The sequence below is a fragment of the Manis javanica genome, chromosome 13, assembly GCF_040802235.1.
Source record: "Manis javanica isolate MJ-LG chromosome 13, MJ_LKY, whole genome shotgun sequence".
NCBI lineage: Eukaryota > Metazoa > Chordata > Mammalia > Pholidota > Manidae > Manis > Manis javanica.
Genome location: NC_133168.1, coordinates 4,083,915 through 4,096,904, shown reverse-complemented (window position 1 = coordinate 4,096,904; position 12,990 = coordinate 4,083,915). Strand labels below are relative to the sequence as shown.

Here is a 12,990-nt window from a genome sequence, read left to right as displayed (position 1 = left end):
CTGTGTGCATGAACTTCAGCAGGAGAGGAAAGGAAATCAATTCGCTGAGTGCCCACAAAGAGAAAGCATCAGGCAATGGTTTCACATGTGACTGTATGTGTAATATATAAAAATGTGTGCACAAATATATATATATATATTTTTAAATTATTGAGATCACAAGTGAACCTATCAAAAATGGGTAGTGGAAATATGTGATAAATATTAAGATTAGGATTACCTTTGTAAAAAGAACATTCTTTTTTTAAAGAATTAGGTACAGTAGAATTAGGTTCTCAATGTAGGATTCAGCGAGAGAATCACAAGGAGGCTGGGCGTTTTCTCCTTGATGCTTCTAAGGGGACTCAGTGCATTTTAGAACCTTCATTCTAGAGCACCCTCTGCTGGGAAAAGTGCCTCAAAATATCTGATTTCTTTTTTTTCTATCCAAATGCTCTACAAATCACTTTAAAATAAATATTTTCTTTGTTTTTTTTGTCCAACAGAATCTTTTAAAATATGGCAATTTCTATCCTCCCACCATTCTGCCCTCCCACTGAAGCCTTGTAGTCTACACTGAATAATAACTGGCATCACAGTCCTCCAAGCCAAACACCAGGCACGGCACTTGGCTCCCCAGGGGCGCACCCTGTGATCCCAGAGGCTGGGAGGTGCTGGGAGGGACCGAGGGCAGCAGGCGCTTGGCTGGCCGGTGAGCAGGGCAGTGGGAACATCACCTGCCCTTGCAGGGTGGAGCCTCCCCTGGGACCAGAGGCACCAGAGGCAGCCGGCTGGCCTCCAGCCATCTTGAACAGTCCCTGCTGAAGGATGGAGAAGGGGAGCGCAGAGCGGCATGAACTCAGGTGAATCCTGCCGGGAGCAGAAACTTCGGGGGGCAATGCAAAAGGTCAGCCACAGTTTCTAATCCACATAAGGGATCACAGAACAGAGGTTCCCAGAATTGAGGGGATTTCACTGCAACAAGAAGCCATGACACACGTCAAGGAGCTGGCACCTGGACGCACGTCATGACAGCGAGGAACCAGGAGACAACACATGGCTCTGGTGCCTAAGACCCTGTGCCCCTTCTCTGACTCGCCCTCCCTGGGTGACCACTGCGAACACTGGTCCATGATGAATAATCACGGGGAGGGAACTGGAGGTCTTGTCATGGCTCAGAATGGTCCTACCTGTAAAATGCCAGTCCAGTGTTCCAGGCAAGTCACCCCCCGAAGTCCCCTCCTGTTCTTCACATTCCCTGCCCCCATCCCAAGCAACCTCTGATCCACTTTGTGCCATTACGGCCTAGTCTGCGTTTTCTAGAGAGCGTTTTATCAGTGGAATTGAACACTATGTACTCTCTCTTTTCTGGCTTCTTTCACTGAGCACAGTCATACTGAGATCCATCCCTGTGGCTGAGTGTATCAGCAGTCCATCCCTTCACACTGTGGAGTTGTATTCCATCGTACGGATGTACCACCATTTGTTCATTCATGCATCTGTTAGCAGATATTTGGGTTGTGTCCATTTGGGGCTACCTGAACAAAACTGCTGTGACTATTCATGTCCAAGTCTTTATAAGGAAAAAACTAAATAACCAAGGAAGGGACTGAATAGTCCCTACCCTACCTGTTAGGCCCCCATGTGCCCACTGCACTTGAGCTGGGGAGATAAAGACGCACGTAAGGTGCAGAGACTGATATTTTGTGTTGGACCACAATTGATCTTCAGTAACAATTCTAATAACCAAAAGTGGCCAGAAAACTATGGGTGCTGCCAACTGGAAGATGGTCATTCCTAGGGAAAGATGCGGGCAGAGGTGACTATGGGCATATTAAGGCTGTGTCTTAATCACTTACGGACTGCCCAAGGCAACAGAGACCTGTCTGTAGGGGAAGGCAGAGGGGAGTCTGGTGGGGGGAGATTCCAGAGAGGAGACAGCGTCTAGGCTACAAAGGCAAGTCTTCTTTGGACTTGGACTGCGCAGCCAGAGTGGGGAGGATGGCAGCTCACCCCAGAAATTCACACGTACCCATGCGCTCAGTTGGCCACTCAGCCCCCGCCCCTCCTACCCCACCCACGAGCCCATCGCTGCGCACCCCACCACTCTCCTATCCAGAGGCTGATTCTCACCCAGGAAGCCCGTTTCAGCATCTATGAGATGCTGTGGTAAATCCTCCAACCACAGACTTTCAGAGCTGCAAGAGCCCCAGAGAAATGCAGGCAACAGATGTGGAGAGAGGCAGCGACTTGCCCAAGGCCACACAGGTAGGCAGAGTGAGAACCTCCTGGCTTTTGCACGGTAGGTACATCCCCCCTGCCCACCACAACACTTGCTCTCCATTCACGGACACCATTATGTGTCCTAATGAAATACTAGGTCAAAACGATAATCCCCAAAGCAACCGCTTGAAAGATAAAGCAACAAGGTGGCACATGCCCTTGGTGCATGGCTAGGAAGACGACTTGCCCGCTTTCTCCAAGGTGCGTGCAGGTCAGTCAGTACAGGCTATTGGTAAACCATGGCTGCAGCCCAGCGAATGCCGTGACTGCTCAGCTGTGTGCCAGTCGTGGTGCTTCTGGCCCAGCCGGTGGGTGCTGCGCCAGCTTCAGGACTGCCCTGGGCTTTACCTCATGCCTCCTATGTGGGTACGAGAACCTGCCGCGTCGAGATTCTTTTTATGATCTAGATGTTTCTGACCTGGAACAGAACCATCCATTCAGGGTAGGCTGAGGCTTCTAAAGGCTTCACACCTGCAGAACTAGAGCCCTCATGTTTAAGGGACAAAGGGTGCTCTTCTAGGCAGCAAGAAGGTCCTCTCAGCTCAGAAAGTGCACGCGTAGCGGGGTGAGGAAGGACAGAAACACTCACCGTCAGCAGGATCTGCCCCACCAATGCCGGCACCTGGGGGTGTCACCTGTTGCAACAAGGCTGCCAAGCAGCTGGAATACAACTTAAGGGAAGTCTGCACTGAGTTTGTGTTCACCTGAGTTCACTGGTTCTCTTGGACTTCCTCCAAGTAACTTGCTAATTAAGGCCCAAACCCAATATAAAATTCCTTAGGACTCATTAATAAGTCCCTTCAGTTTTTTTATATTTAGCCATTTTCGTTTATTATTTTGTGCAGTACAGATGCATCCCTTAAGTTATTGCCATTCTTTAAATAGTCATTGTTAATGTTTTTGTGTGAATTCTTTCCTTTTGACTAGGGAGGCCAAGTTCATGGTAGCTAAGAAGATACACGCTGTGGGGTCGAACACACCCAGTAAGCGGTCCCAGCTATGGGCTTCCAAGTTCATCACCCTTGCAGGTATTTTATTTTGTCCAGGCAATGGAATGATCACTTCCTCCCCAAGGCTTGGGTTAAGATTCTATCAGACAAGTTACATGAGGTAAACATTTGTCTAACAAATGGTAGAGGATTTGCTTAAACTAATTAAATCTGCTTTTCTTTTCAGTTGCCTAGAAAAATGGAATATTACTTATGTTAAATGCATATAGTGATATATCTCCACTCTATATAACTGGCTGCTCCCAACAGCATTATTCACAATAATGCTATGGAAACACCCCAAGTGCCTATCGATGGATGAGTGAAGAAGAAATGGCAAATACACACAATGAAATATTATTCAATGTTTAAAGGGAAGGAAATTCTACAACATGGACTAATCTTGAGGACATTATGCGAAGTCAGATAGCCAGTCACAAAAGGACAAGGGCTGTATGACATTTACACGAGGTACCTAGACACAGAGACAGAAAGTGGGCTGGTGGTTCCTGGGACTGGGGGATGGGGTTGGGGGGCGGTGAAGGGCTATCGTCTGGTGGGTACAGTTCCAGCTTTGCAAGATGAAAAAAGTTTCAGACATGGATGGTGGTAATGGTTTCCCAATATGTGAATGTACTTAATGCCACTGAGCTGTACACTTCAAAACGATTAAACTGGTAAATTTTATGTTACGTCTATTTTACCACAATCTTTTAAAAAGTAAAAAAGAGAAAAAAGCTAGCTGCTTCAACGAAATGCTAACAGACCCAAGCAATTGGAGCTGCATGTGTGTTCCACGGGTTTTCTACTAGGCCAATGGACTAAAATAATACTGATTCTCTGGCATTTATTTCCAATATTCATGTTACTCTATCAACCAAACAATATTACTTTAATTAAAATAGGTCTGGTTCTAAAATTAAATGATTAGCTTTGAAGCATAGAAATTTCTCCAGGACAGCATGTCTTTGATTGTAGGAAGAACTTAAGAGGGAATAAAATTAGATTGTTAAACTAGATTATTTTCAGTTTTCCCCATCAGCACCTCCCTGACCAAAAAGGTAAAGAGAAACACATGACCTGACATTTAAAATGCCTTTTTGTAGCATATTTATCTCTCTAATTGCTTCACTCAGATGAAGGTACAATGTGCATTATTTTATAAATAAACACCTATTATCCACCATGAGCAGAAGCCTTAGGTATGAGGAGAAGCTGTGCTAAGATGAAAACTAAGGGGAAAAAGCTGACAAATCAAGTCAGAAAAGTCAAGAAAAACAAATATGGGAGAGAAATGCCAGCAGTAGTGACACAAGGAAAGCTTGTGGTGGGGGCAGTTAGGTGGGAAAGAAAAGCGTGAGAAAAGGACACAGTCAGGTAATAAAATGTAAGTCCCTTTTAACACACTGCATCAAAGTATGGTCAATTTCTTCTATTAAGGGACAGGAAGTAAATATTTTCAGTTTTGTGGGCCACATGATCTCCAGTGGTAAGTCCTCAACTCTGTGATTGCAGCTTAAATGCAGCTGCAGACAATATGTACAGAAAAGGTATGGCTGTGTTTCAATAAAACTTTATTTACAAAAGCTGGCAGTAGGCCACATTTGGCCTGCAGGCAATAGTTTGCCAACCCCTGGTCTAGAAAAACAAATACAAGGACAATTTGGAATAAGGCCTATTAACAGCAATGGACTAAATACCCTGGATTCCTATTGTATCCCCCAATGAACCAGACCCATGAACAGAAGTTCAAATTTAAAATGTCCCTTTCTTATCAAATTTCTGTCTCAGAGAACTGTGTCTCAATGAGCCGAAACGATTCTAGTGGATTTCTCATTTCCACCAAAAATGGAAGAGCCCATCTTCACTGGAACATTCCAAATGTTTTTTTCTTTAAAAAGATATTTCTCAGTACCAGAAATGAACTACCAAGAGTTAAATTCTTACTCCAAGTACCTCAAAGTTTTTTCACAGTGGATTCTCAAGATACAGAATAAAATATAGTAACTTAAAAAAGGCATCAATAGTAGTGTAACAAGTGAGCAATATGCAGGAAGAACACAGTTATGTGCCCAAAGGAGAACACATGTACTCTCTCTCCTCTCTCTCTGCCACCATGTTCTTACGTGTGCAAAGAAAACTTTTGCCAGGCTACTCTCCTCACCTCTGAGAAACAGGATTCTGAGTTTCAAAATGTTCCTGTTTCACTTTGTTATTCTCTACTTTTACATATGTTACCAGAAGCATGCATACTTACCAATACTTCCAGTGTTTAGGTTTTTATGTTGAGATGACAGTTAAAAGTTTCATCATCTACATTATTAAGAGTCATTTTGAATGCCAGTATTTTTAACAAAAGAGTATGTGCTCCAGGGACATAAAGGTCATCATACAAGAATATCCATAAACACAATCCCCGAGACCCAGTCTTCGCGGGGGAGTCTGAGAGCAGTACGATACCTCGGCGCCGCCCATCCACTTAGGCTCATCGGGAAACTCAGCACACAGAACATCCTCTGACTGATCAGTCCCCAGCACGTGGTAGCAGAGCTTCTGGTGGAGATTGGTGGATGTCTCTGTGCCTAAAGGCAGTAAAAATGTATGTGAAATGCATTTGACAATTTTAAGAAAATCTATTCCACCCATACTGTATAATGTTAGAAACATTTAAAAAGTTGACTATCTGGTTGCAGGATACAAGATTAATATGCAAAAGTTAATTGCTTTCCTATACACCAGTAACAAATGGAATTTGAAATTAGAAACATAATACCACTGGGGAGGTCATGTACAGCATGGCGACTATAGATAATAATACTGTTATTGCATATTGGAAAGTTGTTAATGGAGTAGATCTTAAAAGTTCTCATCACAAGAAACACAAATCTGTAACTGTGTATGGTGATGGATTTTTATTAGATTTGTTGTGGTAATCATTTCATAATATAAACACAATATATATTCAAGATATTGAATTATTATATTGTACACCTGAAACTAATATATCAATTTTACTCAATAAAAAAAATTGAAAAAAATAACACCATTTACATTAGTAATCCCCCAAAATGAAACGTTTAGGTACAAAACTAACAAAACATGTTCAAGATCTGTATGAAGAAAATCACAAAACTCTGATGAAAGAAATAAAAAAGAACTAAGTGGATGGAGAGATGTCCCATGTTCATGGATAGGAATATTCAATATTATCAAGATGTCATTTCTTTCCAACTTAGTCCATAGATTCAATGTAGCCCCGAAAAAACACCTCAGATTGTTTTTTGGATACTGACGAGCTGATTCTAAAGTTTATATGGACAGGCAACAAAGTAGCCCACACCATATGGAAGGAAGAGAACAAAGCTGGAGCACTGAGCCACCTGACCTCAAGATTTACCACAAGTAATCCAAGTAAGGTGGTACTGGCAAAAGAGCAGAGAGATCAATGGGACCAAGTAAAGAGCCCAGAAATAGACCCACACAAATACAGTCAACTGGTATTTGATAGAGGAGGAAAGACAGTACAATGGAGAAAAGACAGTCAAGAAATGGTCCTGGGACAATGGGACATCCACATGCAAAATAAAATAAAATAAAATAAATTTAGACACAGACCTTATATGTTCACAACAAGGAACTCAAAATGGAACGATGACCTAAATACAAATGCAAAACTATAAAACACCTAGAAGATAACACAGAAGAAAAATCTAGATGACCTTGGATTTGGCAATGACTTTAGATACAGTACCATAGGCACGATCCATGAAAGAAAAATGAATCAATTGGACTTTATTCAAATAAAAAAATGCTCTGTGAAAGACACTGTCAAGGGAATGAATAGATAAGCGACAGATTGGGAGAAAATATTTGCAAAAGACATAGCTAATAAAAGACAGTTATCCAAAATATACAAAGAACTCTTAAGACTCAACAATAAGAAAACAACCAACCTGATTAAAAAATGAGCTAAAGTTCTTAACAGATACCTCACTAAAGAAGATAGATATACAGACTGCAAATAAGCACAGGAAAAGATACTCCATATCATATGTCATCAAAGAAATGCAAATTAAAACAAGTAGGCACCACCTTTTAAAATGGCCCAAACCCATAAAATGGCAACATCAAATGCCGGCGAGGATATGGAACAACAGAAACCCTCATTAATTGCTGGTGGGAGTGCAAAATGGTCCAGCTACTTTGGAAGACAGTTTGGCAGTTTCTTACAAAACTAAACATATTCTTACTATAGGATTCAGCAATCACACTCCTTGGTACTTACCCAAAGAAGCTGAAAACTATGTTCACATAAAAACCTGCACACGAATGTTTATAGCAGTTTTATTTGTAATTGCCAAAACCTGGAAGCAACTAAGATACTCCTTAATAAATGAATGGATGAACTGTGGTACATCCAAGCAATGGAATATTCTTTAATGCTTAAGTGAAATAATCTATTGAGCTATGGAAAGACAAGGTGGAAGTTTCAGTGCATATTACTAAGTGAACGAAGCCAGCCTGAAGAGGCCACATACTGTGTGATTCCAACTACAGACCATTCTAGAAAAGGCAAAGCTATGAAGACACTAAAAACATCGGTGGTTGCTAGCAGGCAGTGGGGAAAGAGGATAAAGAGGCTGGGTATTACTATAGAGTATTACTAGGGCCGTGAAACTACTCTGTGTGAGACCACACTGGTGGGTACATGTCACAACATCATGACACCATGGCCAAGCCTCTGGGACATACGCCACCACGAGCGAGTGCTAATGTAAAGTATGGACTTTGGGTCACTATGATGTGTTGATGTCGGCTCATTAGTGGTCCCACTCGGTGGAGAATGATGATAACGGGGTAGGCTGTGCGGGTGTTGGGGCACGGAGTGCACAGGACAGCTCTGCACTTGCTGCTCAATTGTGCTGTGAACCTAGATGCTCTCAAAGACGGTCCATTTTTTAAAAAGTTAAGAAGCAGCTGGGCACACCCTGAAGGAATCCCCCCATCTGTGCTCAGTTTGCAGGGTGCTGAGAATGAGCTTCGTTTTTTTTCATTATTAAATGTACCAAGCTTTCAGGACAAGGGAGAAGAAGTTAATACCATAAGATAAAAAAAGCTTTACAATACTTGGTGCTTTTCTAAGGATTTTCCAGGAACACTGGTGATGAAGCACAGAGTCAGAATTACTCAGTCCTGCTTGGAAGTCCCTCCACCGCACAACCTGAGAAGCTCTGAGGTCCTCTCGACAGGAGGGCAGCAAAATTATGGCTGGCAGAAGATGCTGGCTTGCTTCCTCCCTCCCTCCCTCCCTCCCTCTCTCTCTCTCTCTCTTTCTTTCTTTCTTTCTTTTTTTATTAAGGTATTGATATACACTCTTATAAAGGTTTCACAAGAAAAACAGTGTGGTTACTATATTCACCCTTATTATTGAGATCCCCCCATGCCCCATTGCAGTCACTGTCCATCGGTGTAGAAAGATGCCACAGAGTCCCTATTTGTCTTCTCTGAGCTACACTGTCTTCCCCATCATCCCCCCCACACCATGTGCACCAATCACGATGCCCCACAATCCCCTTGTCCCTCCCTCCCCACCCCTCCCCTCTGGTAACCTCTAGTCCCGTCTTGGAGTCTCTGAGTCTGCTGCTGTTTTGTTCCTTCAGTTTTGCTTCATTGTCTTACTTTCTTAACTCAGTCACAACAGAGTCACTATTTTTGCCCCTGAAAGCTGAGGCTAAGTAATAATTTTCACATTTTTCACAAATTAATAATATTATCCTCTAACAAGAAATGGCCAGTTATGTCCTTTATCAGCCACCCAGAACATGGAAGGAGACGACATTTTCTGATTCAACAGCACGCTCAACACAGGCAGCTGATTCAGTGAGAGCACGGAGGCCTTTCTGTAGCCAACACACTTGAAAAAGCCTGCCTTAGCAACTCTTTATAGCTCACTAGTGTTCTTTAGAAAAAGGCATTGCAGGAGTCATCTAAAGGCAGCAGAACCGAACAGCCAGAAAAGGTGGACAGCATAGCTTTATTCCCAACTCAACTAGCGGGGAGGTAAAAAGGAAGAAAGCATATCTAAAGGTAACAAAGATGCAGCGAGTCATGGGAGGGGGACAGCGTGCACAGCAAGCGATGGGGGAGCTGCGCCTCCTGCCAGCCCAGGGCGACGAGAAACCAAGACTCCACCCCCCAGCGCCACGTCTGCCACAAAGGGACCACGAACCACCCCCTGCAGAGGCCAACCAAGACAAGATGAAAGTACCGAGCGCCCAGGACGGGGCAGCATAGAGAAGAACATGGCGTTGACAGTTTTACAGGTGCAAGGGACACGGCCCTTCCCATCTGGGAAGATGAGGAATGAAGGCAGAAAGGAAGAGGGACTACTCGACGACAAAAGGATCTTGGTGCACCTGCAGAACAAAGGTGTGTCCTAGAAGTTACCAAGGAGAAAAGTGTCCAGATCAAGGCAAACAGATGACCTGTAACTTCTGGTCAGAGGAAGAAATGGGATTTCTGCAGTAGGGAAATTTTACACTCAACGTCATTAAGTAAGTTGGTCTTGTAAAAAAAAAAAAAAAAATCCATTTTCTCCACGATGCCCTTGAGAGATACAACACATCTGTGACGGGCAGACTGCAGTAATGGCTCGGTCTTCCTCAGGTCCCTGTATCTGTGTCCCTGTGCCCTGAACAGGGACAGGCCCTATGATTTACTCTGGCCAACAGAAAGCAGTGAAGTGATGCTACACAGCGGCAGAGCCTAGGCACCAAAGCAACTTGTGCCCCTCTGCCCTCACCCTTGGGTTTCTGCTGCACTGCCATCTGACCAAGCCTCGGCTAGGCTGCTAGAGGGTGAGCGAGTACGCGGGAGCAGAGCTGAGCCCGACATGTGAGCAAGCCAAGCCCAGCAGAACCGCCAGGCCACGCCACAGGCTCACAGGCTAAAACAAATTATTCTAAGCCACTAAGTTCTAGGGTGATCTGTTCCACAACAGTGCTAACTGATACAACGTGTTCTGAGGAAACCTGGTGCTGGGCCAGACAACCTCTATGTAGGGTTTAGTGTCTCTTTGAAAATCGTTAAGTCACATTTTTATTTCATGGGAAAGGTGCTGCACCTTAAGTCTTAACTTACCGTCACTTTTCCCATCCTGTTGAGGGTATGAGTTGTAGAACATTCCCTTCCCATCGTGCGTCCAGGCCATGCAGCTGAACTTGACTCTTTCCAGCACATCTGGAAGCTCTTTGGCACCATCAACTTTCATGAACTTGATCGTCACCCAGTCTGAGCCGCTGGCACTCAGTCCATAGGCAAAATATTCGCCATCTTCACTGAACGCATAGCCTAAGGGACACAGGAGGAATCCTCAGAGAGGGAGCGCCAGGACACAGCTCCTGGCCTGGCCTGCCGCCCCCTGCCCTCGGCCCGAGCTCTCCGTCATACACAGAGCAGAACGCAGCAACGTAAGGCCAGGAAACTGGTAGAGAGGAACTCGGCGCTGAGCCCAGGTTTACAGCAGGGCACCTTACAACCTCGGACAGGTTTCCCAACCTCTCCATGTCTGAGTTTCTTCATCAGTAAAATGAAGTTGTGGATTACATGACCGCTAAGATGCTTCCATTTCTAAATTTCTATAAACCCAAAAAGTGGTTCAGTTAAAAGCAGAGCTCATCTGGGACTTCCTATGAACTATCTGGGCTCATACAGGTGGGTATAGAAATGCAGAAAATAGCCTAGGACATGATGGGAAGAAAATACCCACTTTTTAATTCAACATAAATTATTTATATGTAATTAGAAAAATTTTGGGAAAAATTTAAAGAAAACATTTTCATTTGAAATAAAAAGTCATATACTATTAAAATAATCTGAATGTTTACCCATATTATAATGTCCCTGTAATACCATTTTCAGAAAACTCAAGGACTGAGGCTAGGACTCATGTCTAATTTCCCTTTTCATCCACTAGGTCCTGTGCATGACACGCATTCCATAAAAAAGTGACTAGAATTAATGATCAGAGCAACAGTGAGACCCTTGATACCAGAGTCCTTCTGAATGAGTTACAGGATGGCCTCTGTGGAAACTAAAGGAATTCCTACACTGGGTACAGACTGCACAGAACCAGTCTAGTAAATTCATTTATAACTCCAAGCTCAAACCCACGGAAGGACATTCTTACTAAGCTGGCTGGCACCTTATTTTCAATACTGATTACTTTTAATACTAATCGGATAATGGGTCACCATTTTCATACATTGCTTATTTGGTGAAAGAATGAGGGGAACCACGAAGGGACCTTTGCACAGATCTGGTGGGATGGGGCTCTTTAATTCCCACCTAATTGGTTACAGGACTTCTGTGTTCAAAGTGCTGAATTCCGCAAGGCTGAATCTACAAGGTGCTTTCTCTCCAAAACAGAAGATGCTACAGGGGAAATGCTGGCTAACTTCACCAAAAACATCTAGGATGCTGATGAGATGATTCTCAGTGTACAGTTACTAAACCACAGAACCAGAGAACAGCCAGCTTCCCTACGTAGAACACGTGCTTACGGCACAGAGCAGGGCTGACCACCTGGATGGGCTGCAGAGGAGGTTACGTTGGGGGCAGAGTTATGCAGGAGACACAGCAACCGAGGCAAAACATATAAAACTTGCATCTTGGTGGCACAGGCTACTATGTCATCGGACTTCTAAAAGATTGTGTTTCTTTGCTTTTAATTCTAATATACTGACTAGCAATTAAGACTCTGATCAGTCCCCCCACCGCCAAGGAAACAGACCTCATAAATATTCTTTCCTGTTTTATATTTAGAGTTGGAACATTCTTTATACAGCTTCACTTACTTCCAGAAGATTTTTTTCCCAAACACAGAGAGGTCTCAGAGATGTCACAGGAAATGATGAGACTACTGGAAGATTCCAGAAGCCCCTTGAAACTAACATGGGTCCAGTGTGAACTACTCTCCCGTGCTGCTTCATGCCATCAGTAGAACATGTGACTGCTCGTGTGTCCTAAATACAAATCAGCTGTCCTGATGTCGCATGGGCCTCCATCCTGCAGTAGGGCACACATTCTGTCTGCATTTCAGAGGGGAGGGCCTGCGCCGACTCGGAGCCGCTAGTGAGGGAGGGCCCGGGGTCTCCGGTGCGCCTGGCTGAGGGTCACTCACCTCGCAGCGCCACGGTGCCGTCATCAGAGAGCGTGTTGGGGTCGAGGAACACTCGGGCTTCGCCCTCTAAGGAATCCTGTACATACAATACACGTTGATTCTGCAAACCTGTATTGTAAAAATAGAAATACCTGGGGGGGCAGAGATGGTCTTTATTTAGCTGTGGAGTTTTCTATTCATGTAGTAGTAAAATCAAACACATAAAAAGCAAGAAGAAAAACATACAAAGGTCCCACTGCAAACAGGCCATTCCGAGGACATGGGGAATAAGCCGGAAGGTCCCACCATCTCCCTGTACCTAGAGTTTGTTATCTAAATTGCTTTAGGTATTCAAATCAGTCATTGCAATTCTGCATATTTGATGAAGGTAACAAAGACTGTTTTCTTTGCTCACTAAAATTAAAACTGATATACAAATAAAGCAGTAATTTCTCCTTTTCAGTGGAGAAGAAAGGAGAATTTCTAAAATGTAATGCTGGCTCCATCCCCTAGGCTGGCTGCTAGGGTAGGGTTGGCAACTTTTCTGTCATGGGCAAGACTGCAAATGTTTTAGGCTTT

At 43.8% G+C, this 12,990-nt stretch overlaps 1 protein-coding gene across 1 annotated transcript in view; it reads right to left on the bottom strand.

Annotated features, from left to right (window-relative positions):
- Positions 1–12,990, bottom strand: part of PREP (prolyl endopeptidase) — a 103,223-nt gene that overhangs the window by 67,547 nt on the left and 22,686 nt on the right. Inside the window, exons 4-6 of the mRNA XM_037012298.2 lie at positions 12,433–12,563; positions 10,392–10,601; positions 5,712–5,833 (exon numbers count right to left, since the gene is read on the bottom strand). Of these exons, the coding sequence (XP_036868193.1) occupies positions 5,712–5,833; positions 10,392–10,601; positions 12,433–12,563 (463 nt within the window). The remainder of the gene's footprint in view (positions 1–5,711; positions 5,834–10,391; positions 10,602–12,432; positions 12,564–12,990) is intronic.